Raw genomic sequence first — 21919 nt, 5'->3', positions numbered from 1 at the left:
AATAGATGCACAAAAATAATAAAATCTGGTTAAACAGTTTAGAAATCCATTTTTATATTTTTCTCAGCTTAATAATATTTAATAAAAGTAATATAAAAAGTTTGGGTAATTTTGGAATCTGTTTGCTCTGTATTTCAAATTTTATTAAAATAAATGCACAAAAATCATAAAATCGAGTTAAACAGTTTAGAAATCCATTTTTATATTTTTCCCAACTTAAGTATATCTAGTGTAAGTGTTATAAAAATTTGGGGATTTTTTATCCCTTTGATGATATTTTTCATGAATTTATATTGTTATGAAGGCTTAAAAACTTGGAAAAATAGTTAATCACATCAAAAATTCAAGGGAAATTTTTGGAAAACATCTACTGTATTTAGAACGAAAATACAAGATTTGACAATTTTTGGAAACTATTTGATAATATTTTACATTTTTAGGAGTTTAAAACACCTTAAAATCTGTTGAAATACCCTCAATTAATATTACAAAAAAATATTGAAAATTAATATCCAAAATTGTCTTAACCACATGAGTTATAAAATTTTATAATTTTAGAAAAATAGTAACCAATTAATATAAAACCAATATTAGAACAATTTTTTTTTGGCATTTCTCTATATGTAGAGTTTAGTATATTAGCATTAGATTTCAACATAGAAACTCACTAGTGTGTGTTTGATGTTGTAGGATCCCGGTAGTAAGGCGTTGGTGTATTCCGAGGCACCACTTGTAACTACTTGAAACATTGTGAGTATTCACGCACTCCCTTATTTTCATTTTTTATGTTTTGGGGTGGAAAAGCATGTCGTAAAATATTTATGTTCGTTGTATTAAATTTGACTTGTATCAAACTTGGTTGTTATATGTTGCTATGTATGTGTATGTTATTGTTAATTCATGAGGCCTTATCGCGTTTAATTCCCTAGAATCATTTCACACAACTCATTAACTCATTTGAGCCTATGGTTATTGTGGATAGCGCTATTAGGAGGTAGACAACTCCTCACTCGCACGATTCGCTTGAGTGCATTTTGCCATATTTCCCTATGTTAGCGATAGACATAGAAGAGGGAACCCTCGGTCATTAGGCTTGGGTTGTGAACTCATGGTATAATCATTGTGCACATACAAATCTTGTATCTTGTTTTAGCAACAAACTTTATTTCTTATGATGGCAACGAACTTATTTACTAATTTTAGCAATGTACTTTTATTTATGGAAACTTCCATAAAAACTTTGATTATGATTTATGAAACCATTATTTTTGTAAACCTGTGAAATCACCAACTATTTCTATAGTTGACGCTCGTTTTACATGCTTTTTCAGGAAATAATTAGTAAGTGGTCGAAAGATTCATTATCATTAGTATGCTGCATCAAGTGGGAAAATGCTTTTGTGTTTTTCGTTTTTGAACAATGATGTTTATTTTGAGACTTGTCTTGGATGTGTTTTCTTTAAATATGTATTGTAAACTATAAATGTTTTTATGATGGTGATGTATCTTTAACTTTTGCTATGAAACCGTTATCGCTGTCATGCTTCGTGTTTCTACTTTAGCGGTGTGTGACAGATATGCCCGTGGTGCGAGAGTTTGCAGATGTATTCCCTGAGGAGTTGCCTGGGATACCTACGAAGAGGCAGGTAGAGTTTAGGATCGACCTAGTCCCTGGTGTGGCTCCGCTAACGAAGGGACCATATCAGTTGGTTCCTCCTGAGACGCAGGAGTTGTCTACACAGCTGCATGAGTTGTTAGACAAGGGATTTATTAGACCGAGCAGTTCACCCTGGGGAGCCTCGATTCTGTTTATGTAGAAGAAGGAAGGGTCGCATCGGATGTATATAGACTATCGGGAGCTGAATAAGGTAACAGTGAAGAACTGTTACCCGCTCCTGAGGATTGATGACCTCTTTAACCAGCTACAAGGAGCATCTTGGTTCTCCCAGATTGATCTGCATTCAGGATATGATCAGATGAGGGTCAGAGAGGAGGATGTCAGAAGACTACGTTCCGGACGTGCTATGGCCACTATGAGTTCGTGGTGATGCCTTTCGGGCTCACCAATGCTCCTGCCGCGTTCATAGATCTCATGAACCGTGTGTGCAGACCGATGTTGGTTCGGTCTATGATAGTTTTCATTGATGACATCTTAGTTTATTCCAAGATGCGAGAGCAGCATGAGGAGCACTTGCAGGAGGTTCTGGATACATTGAGGAGGGAGAGCTTATATGCTAAGTTCTCCAAGTGTGAGTTCTGGTTGCGCGAGGTGCAGTTTCTTGGGCACCTTGTCAACCAGAACGGGATTTCGATTGACCCGACCAAGGTGGAGGCCGTGATGAGGTGGGAGGTTCCGAGGTCTCCATCTGAGATTCGGAGCTTTCTGGGACTTGTAGGCTACTATCGGAGGTTCATTCAGTACTTCTCCAAGATAGCCGTGCCCCTGACCCGGTTGACGAGGAAAGCCATGGTTTTTTGCTGGGTGCTTGAGCAGCAAGCTGCATTTGAGACATTGAGACAGAGATTGTGCGAGGCGCTAATCTTAGCCCTGCTAGAGGGCATGGAGCACAACTTGGTATACTACGATGCGTCCATCTATGGTTTGGGCACGGTATTGATGTAGAGAGGGCATGTTATAGCTTACGCTTCCAGGCAGTTGAAGCCTCACGAGGCGAATTACCCGACACATGATTTAGAGTTGGGGTCTGTTTTTTTTGCCCTAAAGATTTGGCATCATTACCTCTATGGGGTTCGTTCTACCATTTACACGGACCACAAAAGCCTGAGGTATCTCATGGACCAGCCAAATCTGAATATGAGGCAACGTTGGTGGCTTGACGTGGTAAAGGATTATAATTGCGAGATCCTCTACCACCTGGGGAAGGCCAATGTCGTGGCCGATGCGTTTGGCCGCAAGGTGGCACCGATCAGGGATATCTGCTTGAGGATGACAGATGTGACTCTGTTGTTGGAGGAGATCCGGGAGGCCCATCAGGAGGCCATAAAGGAGGAACATCGGAAGAGCGAGTGAATTGTGGGCCAGGTTTTCTCCTTCGACTATGATAGACGGGGATTGTTGACTCTTCACTATAGAGTGTGGGTCCCTTATCATGGAGGTGTGCGCCAGGTACTGATGGCAAAGGCACGCAAATCCAGGTTCTCCATCCATCATGGGGCGCGAAGATGTATAGGGATCTTCAACTCGATTATTGGTGGCCCTGCATGAAGAGGGACATAACTTCGTTTGTGGAGAGGTGCTTGACCTGCAGGAAGGTCAAGGCTGAGCACCAGAGACCTCACGACAAGGTCCAGTCGTTGGATATCCCGCTATGGAAGTGGGAGGATATTACTATGGATTTCATTACGAAGCTTCCTAGGACCACGCGAGGGGTGGATTCTATTTGGGTCATCGTTGATCGATTGACCAAGAGCGCCCATTTTATTCTGATTCAGGAAAGTATTTCGGCCGAAAGGTTGGCCGACATCTACACCCGGGAGGTAGTGGCGCGACACGGGGTGCCAGTTTCGGTGATTTCAAATAGGGACATACAGTTCACTTCCAGGTTTTGGAAGAAGTTTCATGATGAGTTGGGTAGTCGACTGCATTTTAGCATCGCCTTCCACCTAGTAAGGTCGTGATCCACGGGCATTTTAAGTGACCTACTCGATGAGTCGGGAGACCGACTCGGCGAGTAGGTGCTGTTTGAGAGAAACCCTAAATCCTAGGGTTTGCACCCTATTTAAACGACTTATTGTAGCCTCTATTGTCCCTTATGCTCCTAGAACACCTCTTATCGAAACCCTAGCCGCTTTGAGTGATCTAAGGCCATTTTTGGTGCTTTTGGGTGGTTGTGAAGGTTGGAAGGAAGGGGGAAGCTTGGGAATTTGAGTTGGGGCTTGTAGATCGAAAGATCTTATTCCATCTTCAGCTCAATCAAGGTAAATGCCCCTGTTTTGGTCTTTCTTTTGGTTGTTCATCTTTAGGGCTTAGCTTTTGGGTGCATTTAGGGCTTTCTAAGCCATTTATGGATTTGTGTAGTGATTCATGGAGTTCTACTTTTAGATCTGAGTTATTGGAGGGGTATCATGGCATAAAGGTGCCAACTCCATGGCCATGACAGCCCCATGCACATTGTAGAGCACCTTTTATGGATTTTTGAGCTAAAAACCCCATGCGTGTGCACCAAGTTTGGAACTTTATGTATAAAATGGACATTAGGGGGCCAGATCCATGGTTTTGGTGTGTTAAGACCCATTTAAATTGACTGCATAGTAATGGTCAAGGATGGAATCGACGAGTTGTTCTTTGGACTCGGCGAGCCGATGCGTAATGACCACCTAATCCTTTCTGCGAATGGACCAGTTGTTAGGGAGGAAAGTCCTGTAGATGTTTAGACGTGAAAAGGACCTGAGAATCATGGGACTCAACGAGTGTATGAACAGACTCGGCGAGTCCAAGGCAATATCCCAACCTTTGAAGATGGAGTCGACGAGTTGTTCTACAGCTCGACGAGTCATAGTCTGGACATGTTCTTATGAAGGAGATGAACTTGCCGAGTTGAAGGAAGAACTCGGCGAGTCGGAAGAAGATATTCATGATAGTTTTTAGGAAGAAGAGCCCGTCGAGTTCTTGCTAGACTCGACGAGCGGAGTTGAGATTGTATCGGATTAGTGGAGTGTGGACTTGGTGGGCCAACTCAGCGAGTCAAGTCAACTGGATGTTGACTTTGACCAAGGTTGACCTTGTATGGTTATGGTATTGACCCTAATAGGGTCATATGTTCTGTTTGATGAATTGAGGATTGTCGTGTAGGGATTGAGGAGTCAAGGGAAGTCGACCTTCACGCTGGGGGCAGTTCAGACACTATACAACATCGAGGTGAGTTACCTTCCAGTAGGGGTGGGTCTACGGCCACAATGCCGACCCAGCAACAGGGATATTTAGTAGGTAATTGTCTTTATGATAATTATCTTGGTTTGGTTACATGACTTGGTCATAAGATATGATTGCGTAATATGAATGCTATGATAGTGGTAGTGGCAGGGAATAGTTTTTCCCTGGCATAGGTTGTTAGGACCAATGGGTAGGCAGTACCCGATATGCCTGCCTGTATGTTTATATCTGGCTATTGTATGCTAGTGGTAGGGGTGAAATAGTCCCCAGTTACCGGTTGAAAGATACCGATGACAATTACCGGTTGAAAGATACCGATGGCGGATACTGGTTGAAAGATACCGATGATAGTTACCGGTTGAAAGATACCGATGGTAGTTACCGGTTGTAAGATACTGACGATATTATATGGTATGCGATATGATGGGGGAACTCACTAAGCGTTGTTCTTACAAATTTTGGTTGTGGTTTCAAGTACCTCTTCGTCAAAGGGGAAGGAGCCGGCGGTGTAGCAGCGCATAAGGATGAGCATCAGAACCGGGTATCCACTTTTGGAACCGAAATCGCCTCGGAACTTCCGGTTCTGGAACTAGAACTACCTTAAGCGGTTCTGGTTCCAGTTCTGGTTCTTAAAGCTATGGAACCGCCTTAAGCGGTTCCAGTTCCAATTCTCATTTTTTCGGAACTGCTACCCGCTGGATATCCACCGAAACCGGTTTATATATATATATATATATATATATATATATATATATATATATATATATATATATATATATATATATATCACATAAATATGTGTGTGTTAGTTATGCCGATTAAGAATATATTGGTCCGATTCTATCCCTCTTTGGTCCGAATTGATTCGATTTGGATCGAACTAAGTTGTGGTTTTATCAACGAAATTAACAAAGTTAATGTAACTGGGTTACCCGCTCCCAGAACCATAACTTCTGGTTCCGGGACTTGTTCCAAAAATTTATGAACCGCCTAGAGCGGTTCCGGTTCCGGTTCTAACTTTCTAGGAACCGTCGGTTCTGGTTCCGGTTCCAGTTCTCGCTAAATGAGGCGGGTACCCGCCTATGCTCATCCCTAGCAGCGCATCACACACATGATTTCCGCATGGATTTTTCTGGGATTGTACTTTGACTTTATTACTTTCGATGATATGGTTTTCAGACACACTGTTATGGTTTTTATAAATTGATTTGACATTGGCAATGTTTGGTAAATTATGTTATGAATTACTTACTTTAAAATGAAAATTTTGGCCTCGTTTTTTGGGATGTTACATGAAAGTTGCAAGATTTTCCAAAATCCGGGTAAAAATCATCAATTTTTGAAACTTGCAGGGACCCATTGCGCGAAAACCAACCTAATATGCGAAATTTTCCCCCATTTGCGAAACTGGGTAGAAAATGTTAATTCGCAAAAACTGCGTGGACCAGAAACCATATTAACGAAAGATTTTTCCTTCCCCTTCGTTAGTTTTAATCCCAAATCCACAACCCATTTTCTCTCTCCTATTCGTTCAATCAGAGCACCCTTCGTACGAATTCTTTTTCTCTCCCCTTCGTTAGATTCAAAGCAACCCTTCGTTACTTAACAATAAGTCTTGGTTAATTGATTCCCGATTCTCATACCAGACTTTCGAAATTTAGCAGCACCATAACCTTCGTTAGTTTAACCCTTCATCACACACCAAAAACCAAACTCCTCGAAAATTCAGAAACCATTTGCACATCAACCCAACAAGGTTTTATTTTTAGATTTCAAACCAAATCAATTACCATCGCTTCATTACCAATCGTTCCCAATACTGTTGATCACATACTCTTCGACAATTTTCAACAAAATCAGTCGACCAATTCATTCCCCAGTCAATTTTCATTCAATTAGGCATCCAAGCCTTCGTTAACAGACCTTCAATTTAACTTGTTCTTCAATCGAATTCGACATCAAATCCAAGTCTTCCCATTTACAAAACAACCATTAAATATTAACATCATGTTTTTTTGTAGTTGATACCAAGCAACAACTCAACGTCTTCTATTCTCTATCCTCGATAAAAAACGAGATCAAAACAATCTGAGTTCGTTCTCAAACGTTCTTTGACTTTCGAAAGTCAATCATCCAATTATCGATTCCAATTGAAACTTGACATTGCATTAATAATCTGTTCTCAAGAAATCAAATGACTTGATACACACATCAAGTCATTCGATTCTAGTTCAACCCTCAAATCTGTTCATCAATTGAACCACGATTCCAAACTATCGTTTTTTACAAATATCTTTGATTTGAAAAATTATTCTTCTTTCATCCTTCGTTTTCTGACAAAATCGATCAATAACGAAGCCTTCTTTATATCGATATCAATCCTCTATGACTCCAAAATCAAATATTGCTAATGATCAAAAGCATTCTAAAAATCGTTTCACTCTGAGGAACATCGTTCGATCCTTTCAATTCGATTCTAATCAACTATCATCAAAGTCGATTTTGATTCCAAAGCGATCGACTCCAAATCGTTCTATCCCATCTGATTTCGATTTACAGAAATCAACTTCTATAAGTCGATACTGACAACATCCCTTCGAAATTACATCTTGTCAGTCTTCACTTTCAATTTGCAATACTTTGTTCTTTGATCAATCCTCATCGACATCAAGTTATTGAAGTCGACCTTTCCCAAGTTAACCATCAAAGTCAGATTTTGACTTTTATTCGTTCTCATGTCTCTGAATTCGAATAGTAACCAATAATTTGGGCTAAAAAAAATGAAAAATACAAATCAAAATCATGGACGTTTTGGAATCCATTTGAAAATTTGAGATACCTTTCAACGAATCGAGACCCGTTTGCAACGAACGAATCAAACTTAGAAGATCTTGGTTCTTTTGTTGGAACAAGAAAATCTCCAATTTGAACATTGTACCACCCATTATGCTTGATGTACAACTCGTTCTTCGTGTTCTTCAACGATCTAAGAACATCTTCAAATGAACTACCAACACTTTTGGGTTTTAACTTCAAATTCAATGGAACCTTTGGAGATTGTTTCTTTGGAACCCAAATTTTCTTCACGGATTTCAATTTCACAACAAAATTTGATGATTTTTGTCAATAAACCCGCTTATTCTTCATTTTAATCTTTTTCTTCTTTTTCTTTCTCATCTTTTTGTATTTTGAAGACTTGACTCCATGAACAAACCCACTTTCCACAACTTGAACTTTGTGAGTTTGAATCAAATCTTTTGGAGTTTGAAACTTGTGGATTTCTTGGATCACCGGCTTTCGATAAGGAATCATTCCTTCAAACGAATCACAAGAACACAAAATATCATCGGTTTGAACTCTAATCGAGCAAAAAACTTTTTCATCTTGAGATTCAACTTGAACTCCTTTTTCTTGAACTTCAAGAACATCTTCAACAACCATAGGAGCTTGAAGATCACTTGGATTTTCAACAAGAGAAATGTATCTTTTGTTATACAAATCTCTTTCTTCTCCTTCTTTTCGATTATCACTTGCAACTAACTTGAGGATGAAAAGACCATACAAACATTCAATCTTTAAAAGTGGTTGAAATATCAATCTTCCATGATCGCCCTTCAAACCTCCATAAGAAATCAAAGTTTCATGTGAAATCAACCAACTTAACACCAATCCATAGAATTGATATTCGTTGAATTTGTATTTCACATCTTTAACGATCACAACCCAAGAATCATACTCGAAACACACCATGATCACAAAAAATTGAAGATTTCTAGAGAGAGAAAGTGATTTTGAATGGGTTTTGTAGAGAGAGAATGTAAAAATCACTTGAATGCTAGTGAAGAAAATTGAATTTTGAATAGAATCAAAGATGAATTCGATTTCTAGAATCCAAAAGCTCTCTAAAACAGATCAAAGATCAAACAATGAATCACCAAATCATGAAAGCCATCAAGGATCAATTCTTGATCAAATCAAGAACACCCGCTCTAATACAAATTGTAGTGGTGTTGATTATGATGACATGTGCGAAATTAGAAAGATCTAGTGAATCATCATGTAAAATCAAGAATACAAGGAGTAAATAAATCTGTGTAAGCTCATATTAGATCTAGAAAGGATATACAAATGGGTTTGTACACAATTTCTCTCTCTAGTGTAACACTCCAAATGGTTCCTTACATAATGGGAGTCACTCACTTCCTATTTATAGGAAAGAATCAACCCATTTACACATACAAGAGGGTAAGCCTAAAAAACTACATCCAAGAGTGACTTTGCACCTTAACATTCACCCCATCAAAGTTAGAACTGGACTCGACGAGTAGGCCTACCAAGGAAACCCTATTTTTAGGGTTTTGCACCCTATTTATACTTCTTAAACCCCCTTTGGGCCTCCCTTATCAGCCTCCATGTCCTCCAGAAACCCTAATTCGTTTGAGAGCTTCACCCTTGAGTTTTTGAGTGCGTTTTTGTGCCATTGAAGATAGTTACAAGAGCTTGGAGCTAACAAGCATGGCGAAGGAGAACAATATCCAGGGGCACACTCATCTTAGGCAACTTTCTGAGGTAAAAAGCTCTTAGCTTGATGAACTATAGCTTAGATCTCTTTGTATGATGATTCATGGGTATTTTTGACCCTTTTTATTAGGAAAAGTTGTTCTCATCGATTGTATGCAAACAATCCCCCTTTCCTGTGATTTTGAGCCTCTAAAGCCATAAATAGTGTCTTGAACCCATTATTATCCAAGCCATAGTCATATTCATAGAAATAGGTTGCTATAACTTGAGTTTGGGTCCATTTGAGGTGTGCAAAGCCATTAAGTCTCCAACTTTATGGAAATGAACCATGGAAACAACCTAGATCTGTATTAGGGAGCTGTAAAAGTGTGAAACCAGTTAACGAGGTTAGATCTGCAAGGGACTGAATGAGTTCATAAGGGAACTCGGTGAGTCCGATGAAGAAACCCCGATGATGCTTATAGGACTTGGCGAGTTGATTAAGAAACTCAACAAGTAGGAGGATCTTCACCCTTTTCTATTTATGCCAGGACTCGCCGAGTCTGATGATGACTCGACGAATTAGTTCGACAAATTGTGATGAAAATTAGCTTGGGAACTCGATGAGTCATGGGGTGTCTCGGCGAGTCGAGTCGCGATTTCAGGGTTATGAATTTTAGGACTCGGCTAGTCACAAGGCTGACTCGGCGAATTTGGTCAACCTGGAAGGTTGACTTTGACCAGGATGTTGACTTTGACCAGGGGTAAAATGATCATTTTACCCTAAGAATAGTTATCAGTTTTTGACAAAGTGTCATTATGGAAGTTATAGCCGGAGAGTTACCGGAGCAGCAGATAGGGATTCCTCACTATAGTTTTCAGCCGAAAGTCATACGAGGTGAGTTTCCCTTCAGTAGGACCTAAGGCACTAAGGCCGGTCCGTAGCATGTTATGTTAGTAGTTGAGTGTGGGTGGGGCCCGTATCTCCTAGTTAGTCGAGTGTGGGCGGGGCCCGTATCTCATAGCCGAGTTTGATTAGGATATATGCCTGAATGATAGATTTAGTTATACTTGTTGTCTGTCTAGTAGCTGAGAGTGGGCGGGGCATGTATCTCGTCAAAACTAAGTGTGGGCGGGCTCCGTATCTCCATAGCAGCCGAGTGTGGGCGGGGCCTGTATCTTGAAGTAGCTATGTGTGGGTGGGGCTCATATCTCAGAGTTAGCAGGAGTGTAGGTGGGCCCATATCTCCTTGTTAGCGGAGTGTGGGCGGGGCCCGTATCTCCATGAGTGTAGGTGGGACCCGTATCTCCTAGTTGCATGTTATATGTATATGGAATGTGGTAGTTTAGGGTAGCTCACTAATCTTAGTTCTTACAATTTTCAGTTTTGGTTTCAGATACTTCTGGTAGCAAGGGGAAGAGCTCGGGGTGATCGCATGACACACACCATAGTATTCAGCCTGGGATTTATTTGAGACTCTGATATTTTATCATTTGTTTTGATACAATGTTTTATATGATATGTTGGGACACATGACACTTGGTTTTCTTATGGATTATGGATGATTATAGTTTTTATAATATTTATCACACGAAAATTTTGGGTTATACTTTTGGGATGTTTCAGTATGGTTTTGACGTAATTAATTGTAATTACGCGGTTGATTTTTATTTTTATAAAATCCATAACTCCTTCCTTTCGAGTCGGATTTTTATAAATCTTATATCCTTGAGATCAAGTTAACGAGTACTTTCCAAGTATGTTAACCAACTTAGAAGACGATACAACTTTTCGGACACTTAATTTTTAGCCTTAACCATCATTTGACAACAAATATAACGACACATTTGATCTTTATTATCTCAAAAATCAAATATTACAATATTAAGCTATTGCATCTATTTTCCTACACGTTCCAGATGGTGATTAATTAGTGACAAAATCCTCTTAGTGATCACAGTCTCCCCCTGTTTAGGAAATTTGTATCCCAAAATTTTACCTTATTGTCCGGATTCCTTTGAACAAGTGAGGGTACTTGTACTTCATTTCCTCCTCTCGTTTCCATGTGTACTCTGGTCCTCGCTTAGAGTTAAATCGTACTTTGACTATATGAATCCGACTCTGCTTGAGTCGCTTGACCTCTCTATCCATGATTTCGAATGGCTCTACGGAGAAGTGCAGTTCAGGATTAATCTGAATTTCACTAAGCGGAATGATAGTGTATCATCGAAAAGACATTTTTTTTAAGATTAGACACATCGAAGACATCATACATGTTATTTAGCTCTTGGGGTTAAATAAATCTTTATGCAAATTTCGAATGGTGCTATGTACCTCGGATTCAGTTTACCCCGCTTTCGAATCTTCTAACTCCTTTCTTTACAACATATACCTAAAACAAAGTGTCCCAACATCCGTTCCTTACAACATATTCCTAAAAAAAAGTGTCCCCTCTATTTTGGGATACATATATAAACTTTCTAACTTTTCAAATTAAAATAAATAAAATTTTTATACTTTTTTATGGGTTTATCATACTGGTTAAGGTTCGGTTTTTTAATGAACCGATCGACGGTGTTCGGTGGTTGGCCTGCAAATAGTTTTTATGTGTTAAAACAAGTAATCTGATAGGTTGCTGGGTGAATTGGTCGAACCGACTGTAACGCCCCATTTCTGTTATGTAATTTAAATAAAGTATTTCCATTTCTTAAGGGGTACTCGACGAGTCTGTAGCCCGACTCGTCAAGTAGAGACGGGATGATCAAGCAAATAGAGCTGGCTACTCGACGAGTTCATATGATGGGACTCGGTGACTCCGGTTGTCTGGATGAAACCGTAATTTCAAGGGTATGTACCCTATTTAAACGTCATTATAGCCTCCCACCCCAGCCTCCAGCACCTTTAGAGCATTTCTCCTGTAAACCCTAGCCCCCATTGTTGAGTTTGAGTGTGTTTGTGCTAGCTTGGAAGCTTTAGAATAGAAGGAAGGAAAGAAGGTTCTTAGAAGAGGAAGGAGATCCAGGAGTTAGCTTCCATCTGTTTCTCATTCAGGTAATGAAGTTATGACTTTGTGTATTCCTCCATTAAGACCTCTTTAATGCTTGTTATGTCTTCTTTGGAGCCTTTTATTATTCAAAACTTGAGTTATGGACTCTCCTTGGATGGAAACCTTAGATCTGGACATTATTGAACCCCATAAGCTCATTATAGCCACCTTTATGCAATCATGGCCTTGTTCCAAACCCTAAGTGCTTAGTATTTGTTGATTTTGGGTATTTTAGCTTTATACTCTTCTGCATGCACGTAAAGTTGGAAACTTTACGTGTAAAACTAGTCCTAGAAGCTCAGATCTATGATTTGGAAGCACTGAAATAGATTGGAATCGACTGTGTAGTAATAGCGTGCTTAGAACTCGACGAGTTGTTCTTCAGACTGGGCGAGTTGTTATTCAGACTTGACGAGTTGTTCATCCAACTCGGCGAGTCACAGACTGGATGTGTTCATATGTTGAAGGAGAACTCGACGAGTTGTTCATACAACTCGGCGAGTCGGATAAAGTTAGACTCGATGTTAGCATCGAAGAAGAACTCATCGAGTCTTTGCCAAAATTGACGAGTAGAAGCGGGTAGAGGACTAGAATGGATAATAGGGACTCAGCGAGTTGATGGCCCAACTCGGTGAGTTCATGGATCTCATGAACCGCGTATGCAGGCCGATGTTGGGCCATCAACTCGCTGAGTTTGTGATGATGCCGTTTGGGCTCACCAACGCTCCAGCCGCGTTCATGGATCTCATGAACCGCGTATGCAGGCTGATGTTGGATCGGTCTGTGATAGTATTCATCGATGTCATCTTGGTTTACTCCAAGACTCAGGAGCAACATGAGGAGCACTTGAGAGAGGTGCTAGAGACGCTGAGGAGGGAGAGACTTTTTGCAAAGTTCTCCAAGTGCGAGTTCTGGTTGCGCGAGGTGTAGTTCCTTGGTCACCTCGTCAACCAGAAGGGTATTCTACTGGATGAAACCCTAATTTCAAGGGTTTGTACCCTATTTAAACATCATTATAGCCTCCCACCTCAGCCTCCAGCACCTTTAGAGCATTTCCCCTGTAAAACCCTAGCCCCATTGTTGAGTTTGAGTGTGTTTGTGCTAGCTTGGAAGCTTTGGAAGAGAAGGAAGGAAAGAAGGTCCTTAGAAGAGGAAGGAGATCCAGGAGTTAGCTTCCATCTGTTTCTCATTCAGGTAATGAAGTTGTGACCTTGTGTATTCCTCCATTAAGACCTCTTTTATGCTTGTTATGTCTTCTTTGGATCCTTTTATGATTCAAAACTTGAGTTATGGACTCTCCTTGGATGGAAACCTTAGATCTAGACGTTATTGAACCCCAGAAGCTCATTATAGCCACCTTTATGCAATCTTGGCCTTGTTTCAAACCCTAAGTGCTTAGTATTTGTTGATTTTGGGTATTTAGCTTCATACTCTTGTGCATGCACGTAAAGTTGGAAACTTTACGTGTAAAACCAGTCCTAGAAGCTCAGATCTATTATTTGGAAGCACTGAAATCGATCAGAATCGATTGTGTAGTAATAGCATGCTTAGGACTCGGTGAGTTATTCTTCAACTTGGCGAGTTGTTCTTCAAACTCGACGAGTTGTTCATCCGACTCGGCGAGTCACAGACTGGATGTGTTCATATGTTGAAGGAGAACTCGACGAGTTGTTCATACAACTCGGTGAGTCGGATGAAGTTAGACTCGATGTTAGCATCGAAGAAGAACTCGTCTAGTCTTTGCCAAACTCGACGATTAGAAGCGGGTAGAGGACTAGAATGGATAATAGGGACTCGACAAGTTGACGACCCAACTCGGTGAGTCCGGTAAACTGAAAGTTGACTTTGACCAGGGGTAAAATAATCATTTTATCCTGAGGGCATTTATGAGTACCTGGCCTAGTGTTTTTGGAATTTGTAGGACAGTTCCGGAGCAGCAGTCAGCCAGTGTTAGAGTTAGCATCTCAACAGCCACAATGCCGACCCATTTAGTTAGTAGTAGTTCCGGGCCTCGGTCTGATGCAATAGTTAGATTGCTTGATGTCTTTGTGATTCAAGCATGTTTTGTGTTATGTGTTCTGGACTTCGGTCCGATGCAGTATGTAGTATATATGCTTATGCTAGTTGATATGTTTATGCTATGCTATGTTATGCTCAGTCAGTTTCCAGACTTCGGTCCGATGCAGGGGACAAGGTCCCAGTCGGTTCTGAAATTCGGTCCGATGCAGTTTCCGGACTACGGTCCAATGCAGAGGGCAATGCCCTGGTTAGTTCCGGACTTCGGTCCGATGCAGTTTCCGGACTTCAATTCGATGCAGTGGGCAAGGCCTAGTAGTTGTTTATGTGTTATTATATGGTATGTGGTAGTTTAGGGGAGCTCACTAAGCTTCATGCTTACAGTTTCAGTTTTGGTTTCAGGTACTTCCGCTAGCAAAGGGAAGAGCTCAGGATGATGACATCGCACACATTACAACTTGAGTTCATCCTAGGAGTTTATTTTGGATATTTTGATGATTGATACAACTTTGTTTTGACACAGTTACTATGACATTTGAGTTACTCATTCCATGATTTTTATTATGTATGATACTCGATGATTTGATTTTTAGAAATATTAAAACAAAAATATTTTTAGGTCGTACAATGGGTCGTTTCACCGACTAGTCCAGTACAGTCCGGTGTTGAAAACCATGTCAGACGCATAGGAAACTTAGTCAAATATTACGCAATACCCTCATCATGTGTTTTAATTTAGAATATATTAAAGTAAGTTAGTAACTTCTTTTGGTGAATATTCAACTTCAGGCACAAAGTCTATTTGTACTTGAAATCGAATTTGGCATACAATCTACATTAATTGCAACTATATTTTGTTTTCATATTAATTTTAATTCTAATTTGTAATTCATTTGCAGGGTCCAAGTTATTTCTAAGGGATGTTCACATGTTATAAATTTCATTCCTTCTTTGTATTACCTGATGGTCAAGCAATAAACACCTGCCAATGTAGCTTAATGTATGTATATTAAGTTACTGAATATGTTAATGATATGTTTCTCTATACCTTTACAGTGTACTACTTGAAGTGTATGTTATGTTAATGAATTTGTTTACGCTTATTTCATATTTGTCTTAAACATAACAAGGCTTTTTACCTATATCACCATAGCTTCATTGTGTGACATTAGATTACACTAAAAAAATTACCTAAATAGCCTTCCGTGGGCCGTGCTTAGCACGAGACTCAAACTTTTCTAGTATATATATATATATATATATATATATATATATATATATATATATATATATATTATTTTGTCATATATAGCCTAGTTATGATTATTTTGAGTGATAGGATATTTTGGAAGATTAATGATCAGATACAGTGCATCAGTGCATATCCCTATATTTGACCAGCATTACTTCTAGGTACTATGTTACCATAGAAAACTGACCTTTATAAAATCTAGATAATATCTCTTTTTAGACTATCAGATATCATAATTCTGAGGAATAATATCATAACTTACAACTAGGCATAATATCTATAGCTACATTATACTAAGGTTTCTAGCTTTATAAAATGTTTGATATTTATATGTATAAATACTTTGATAAAATAGTTCTATAAGAATGTACTACCCCCCCCCCCCCCCCCCCCCGCCGGATAAATTCAAATAGTGAAAAAGGGTCTGTGAGCTCACCCTAGTCGCATGAGACCTTTGATGTAGGTTTGAAACTAGCTCAAGACTCCGACGACCGCTCCAAGGGCAGCTACTTTGAGGAGAGGGAGAGTGAGAGAACAGATAGTATACAGAATGGGTTCTGCCTAACATTCTATTTATAGGCATAGAATTTGGGTGCGGGCGTCACAAATATCTATGCACGTCATGCATGATCATCGTGGCTCCATCCAGAGAAGGCTACGTATCGCCACCCTAATTGGCCACGTTACTCGCAATCTACTCGAATCTGGTGTCAGGTGCGCAACGTGCAGAGATGCATACTGCACACACATGAAGTAATTTTGAAAAATCATAACTTCTTCGTGCGAGTTTCGATCTAAGCCCTCTCTCTATATATATACAATGATCTCAAGGAGTAAAATAAGTCTCCTTTAGGTTGTTTTAACTAGTTTTAACTTTTATTTTTGTGCCTAACGGGGTTAAAAATAAATGATTCTACAAAAATCATATCTCTCTCATATGGATCCCGTTTTCGACATTCTTTGTCTTAAAGTTTTTATGTTAAGGAGTAGTGCAAATCTCCGTCTTTCACTTTTAGTCAAAACTCAACCAATCTCTAAGTACCCTTTGACGTAATCAATTTTAATTACGTGTTTGATTTTTATTTTTATAAAATCCATAACTCTTTCGTTTTGAGTCGAATTTTTACAAATCTTATATCCTTGAGATCAGGTTAACGAGTACTTTCCAAGTATGTTAACCAACTTAGAAGACGATACAATTTTTTGGACACTTAATTTTTAGCCTTAACCATCATTTAACAACAAATACAATAGCACCTTTGATCTTTATTATCTCAAAAATCAAATATTACAATATTAAGTTTTTTCATCTATTTTCCTACATGTTCCAAATGGTGATTAATTAGTAACGGGATCCTCTTGGTTATCACAATCTCCCCCTGTTTAGGAAATTTGTATCCCAAAATTTTACCTTATCGTCTAGATTCCTTTGAACAAGTGAGGGTACTTGTACTTTATTTCCTCATCTGGTTTCCATGTGTACTTTGGTCCTTGCTTAGAGTTAAATCGTACTTAGACTATATGAATCCGACTCTGCTTGAGTCGTTTGACCTCTCTATCCATGATTTCGAATGGCTCTACGACAAAGTTCAGTTCAGGATTAATCTGAATTTCACCAAGCGGAATGATAAGTGTATCATCAAAAAGACACTTTTTAAGATTAGACATATGAAAGACATCATACACGTTATTTAGCTCTTGGGGTTAAATAACTCTTTATGAAAATTTCGAATGGTGTTATGTACCTCGGATTCAGTTTACCCCGCTTTTGAATCTTATAACTCCTTTCCTTACAACATATATATATATATATATATATATATATATATATATATATATATATATATATATATATATATATATCTTACTATCTTATAAAAGAAATCTCACTAATTCCAAAAATAGATTGAATATAATAATATTATTATTTTAAGACGTTCAAACCATTAAGCTAATAGTACAAGTAACCATCAATAAAATAATATTATATATATATATATATATATATATATATATATATATTATAATTATGTAATTGTTTAAATCGTATAAATGATGAAGCAATGTGTACAAGTATCTAATAAAGAATAAATGTTATTTCCAATAATCAAGCCTTATAATCATATAATTGACCCAACTTTTATTTTGACTTTCCCCATTTCTAGCTAAAATTGAACAATTCTCTAATCATTTATTATTTAAAGTGGGAGACTCATTCAAATCGAAGGAACCCAAAAGTCCCGCTCCAAGCATTCAACCCAAATATATCCATCTATCTCTGGAGATTAAGTTAGGGCTTGTCTCCTTCACCTTCGACCTCACCCTCTATCTCTAGCCGTCAAATATCGCTTGGAGGTTCACTACTTCTCATGCTATAAAAACTAGCAGGATGACCAATTTAAGGTATCGACTTATACGTACTTTATCTTTTTAAATTGTTTTACAAAATATCATAATTTTTATTCTTGATTAATGCGGACACTCTGTCAAACCCCAATGTTCATGCTTATAGTATACTTTTTTTTAGTCCTTTTTAGTCGAATCACCCCTCTAGAGGCGATTGACGTTTGATGGTTGTGTTTTGCAGTGTTTGTTTAGTGGATAGTAGTTCAAAATCGAAATTTTATGATGCTTTCAATAAGTATGTTTCAAAACATGTAGCATGGTTTATATTCTTTCCCGGCTTCTTTCATTTTCTGGTTCGTTTATTGTTTTATGTCAGGTTGGATGTACCAAGATTGATTTTAGGGTCGATATAGAAAGATGGATGTCTGGTTCTTCTTTTCTTGATTTCTAACTACCAACCGATATTTATATTCTTTTGATTTCATATCATTACGTTTTTCTGTTTTCACAGGTTCGAGTTTTATGTATTTATTTCCTAGGTTCCAGTTTTTTGTATGTTGAATAGGTAAGCAAGTTTCTTTTGATTTATGGTTCCATGACATTATTCATAAATATAAACACTATTAGTTATTTTCGTGTCACTCTCTCTTTAAACCTAAAGTTAGTAATTGAGAATTGAGGGTTTGTACATCTATGTTTTTGAAAACTATATTTTTGAGATTTTAACATGTCTTCTTCTCTCTTTGTGTATATGATTTGTTTCTCAAGCATGAGGGATTTGTTTAAAAATTTGGACTTTCTTCTTCCTCGCCAGTTTCAGGTATAGCATCTACTTTTTAGTCTACAAGCTTCAATAAAAGCAATGACAAATATGTTTTTTTTCCCATGTATAAAATTTACATCAAATTTAGATAAGCTTGAAGAATAAGAAGATTTGCTGGAGTACTGTGATTTTTCAGGAGGAATGTAAGTTCACTAACCTGCTGATTAAATGGATATCGATTACTCACCGGTTTAATGGTTTCCCCTTTTTAGAGCGGATGTCAAAGCTACTTTGGAGTGTTGAGTCGAGGATGGTTTTTGTGTGGATGATGGTTCATTCTCCATGGATGAATTGTACATACAGATCTATCCATTTTTGCTTCTTTGAGGTTTGCAATTTTTTTAAGTGCTTTACTTTATAACAACATGAAATATTCAAACAGAGAAATCAGAGCAATAAGATCTTTTTATGATTTCTTGTACTTTCTGGTGTTTCATCTGTCGGTGCTCTTGTTGCACTACAAAAGGAGAAATAAGTTAGTATATGATCTTTATTCATATGTAACAATGTGTCATTTGGTTTAAATTGAGTCCCTTCCTTACTTGAACTACAAGAAAAATTGGATTCTCTCACAGGATATGAACATTTACGATTGGACATAAAAAAAGATGAAGCAATTCATAGAATTAAAGTATTGGCTAAGTTTTTTTTGACCATTTTAATGTTTTGATTTCTTCAAATTTATGCCAAGATGTTGATAATTGCATGCGATTAATGTTAAATAGGTGTATATTTTTAAAGTGAAAGTAGTAGCTGCAAAAAGTCAAATGTGGATTGGGTATGAGTGTATAATTTAGTCGGATCAAATTGACATTTTTTTTTTTTATCAAATTGACATTTTTTTTATCAATGTCAATTGGAAAATGATCATTGTTAACGCAAAATTACACTATATTTTTTTTTCTAACCCAAAATATGTACCTACATTTTTATTTAACAAAAACAAAATTTTTTCAACAAAAATTATGTACACATTTTTATTTTTAACCCAAAACAAAAACACAATTATATTTGTTTGCCGGAAACTATTTGCCGAATAAACATCATTCAACGTCCGCCGTTTTGCGCGGGTAAACGACTAGTATATATATATATATATATATATATATATATATATATATATATATATATATATATATATATATCCGTTCCTTACAACATATACCTAAAAAAAGTGTCCCCTCTATTTTGGGATACATATATAAACTTTCTAACTTTTCAACTTAAAATAAATAAAATTTCTAACTTTTTTATGGGTTTATCATACTGGTTCAGGTCCGGTTTTTTAATGAACCGATCGACGGTGTTTGGTGGTTGGCCTGCAAACAGTTTTTATGCGATAAAACAAGTAATCTGACCGGTTGCTGGTTGAATTGGTCAAACCGACGGTGTTGAAAACCATGTCAGACGCATAGGAAACTTTCGGATCCATCGTGTTAAGGTTCTGGATGGCTGGATTCATCTTTAGGAGAAATTTGTTTAGAACCATGGAAAGTTCGGATAAGGTTTTTGCAGGTGATCCCAAAGGGCCTATCCTCCGACAACGCTGACTTCAACATTAAAGGGACTCGAGAAGCTTCTGGAGATATCCGTATCAGAGAGGCTGCAGCAATGTCCAACATGATACCTGATGCTTTTTTGAACTTCACAAATCTTTCCTAAAATTACCAGCAAAGAAAATCTTGTTATGATATAATTAATTACATTCTTAAAACAAACTTCCAAACATGTTGACATTAATCCATTTGAAGTATTTGCATTGTTGTTTCCAACGATATTATTTCAATTATATTTGTCGCGTTTGTTGGTTTCTTCCATATATAAATCCAATGAAAAGAGTAAAAGAACATACTTGAGATTTGAGTGCAGATTCAAGCGTTCCCACAATGATATCCATTGACGGGCGACGTCTGGGCTCTTTTTCCACGCATTGTAATGCTAGTTTTAAGAACTTATCAAAAGAATGATGTTTCATTTGTTGCCTTAGATTAGAATGAATAATTGTATCTCGAATTTCTTCTTTTGATGACTTCTTTACCCATGCAACTAGGCATCGGTGCGCATCATCATCACAACTAAAATCAATACAAACCCTTGAGCATAAAACTTCGAATAGTACCACCCCGAAGGAGTAGACGTCCGATTCTTTTGTGTATACCAACGTCTCCATAAAGGCGGGATCAACATATCCTAATGTGCCTTTGGCTTGAGTGATAAGATACGAACGGAATACTGTGGCAGGGCCATATTTGGATAAGCCAAAATCTGAAACTTTGGCTTTCCAGTTTTCGTCCAACAATATATTGCCACTTTTGATATCACAATGCAGGACACGTTGGGCTTCCTTGGGATTGTGAAGGTACTGCAAACCACGTGCAGTCTCAAGACATATCTTGAGACGTTGAACCCACGTCAATTTGGGGTCTGCTAGATGAAAGTCGAGGCTTTTATTAGGTGCATACTCATACACAAGGATTCTTTCCTTCTTCTCATCACAGAATCCTAAGAGTGTGATGAGATTTTCATGTATATTTTCGGCAAGCAACATGATCTCCCTTCGAAACTCCGGACCTCCATCTTCATTCAAAGGATTCCAGCGCTTTACAGCACTGATGGTTGGACCCTCCGAGCTTGAGAAATCTCCTTTGTATACTTTACCATATGCACCTTGCGCAATGAAGTTGCTGTTAGCAAAGTTGTTAGTGGCACATATAATGGATTCCAGTGGAATTTGGAGGTGTGCAAACTCTCTCATGAAAGATGAGGACATGCTTGCTTTAGTAAATCGACTTAAATTGTCAAAGAAAAGTTAAATGTTTGTAGCAATAACGATGGGAGTGAATGGAAGAAGCTAGCGATACATTTTTCTCAAGTACCATGGTGATGTATTTATCATAAAAGATTGTGGTGAGAGCATACCGAAGAACCTTGAGTCAACTGTGGTGAACTTTTGGAAATAATTAATTTTTTTTTGTCAACCCTAGTTTGAAATAGTCACTAACTATGAATGCCATAAATTATCGATTGACTTGAATCGAAAC

General features: G+C 38.0%; 1 protein-coding gene and 1 long non-coding RNA gene across 4 annotated transcripts; one reads left to right on the top strand and one right to left on the bottom strand.

Annotated features, from left to right (window-relative positions):
* Window positions 1-17924: 17924 nt before the first annotated feature.
* LOC145042928 (uncharacterized) lies at window positions 17925-20664 on the top strand. Of its 3 annotated transcripts, XR_013680810.1 has the most exons (7): window positions 17925-18112; window positions 18432-18478; window positions 18567-18620; window positions 18824-18875; window positions 18967-19021; window positions 19091-19206; window positions 20154-20664. It is a non-coding gene; the product is annotated as an uncharacterized LOC145042928 (long non-coding RNA). The 3 variants fall into 3 exon arrangements; XR_013680812.1 differs by lacking the exon at window positions 18432-18478; XR_013680811.1 differs by lacking the exons at window positions 18432-18478; window positions 18567-18620.
* On the bottom strand, window positions 20315-21717 carry LOC145042927 (receptor-like protein kinase HERK 1). Its single transcript, XM_078991446.1, has 2 exons — window positions 20731-21717; window positions 20315-20536 (listed from the first exon to the last, which is right to left on the bottom strand). Exons 1-2 carry the CDS (start codon window positions 21646-21648, stop codon window positions 20315-20317), a joined length of 1140 nt encoding a protein of 379 aa, XP_078847572.1. The 5' UTR covers window positions 21649-21717.
* Window positions 21718-21919: the final 202 nt, after the last annotated feature.

The sequence above is a fragment of the Lactuca saligna genome, chromosome 4, assembly GCF_052625555.1.
Source record: "Lactuca saligna cultivar CGN05327 chromosome 4, ASM5262555v1, whole genome shotgun sequence".
Classification (NCBI taxonomy): Eukaryota; Viridiplantae; Streptophyta; class Magnoliopsida; order Asterales; family Asteraceae; genus Lactuca; species Lactuca saligna.
Note: the sequence above shows the minus strand (reverse complement) of the source record. Positions and strands in the feature narration are given on the sequence as shown.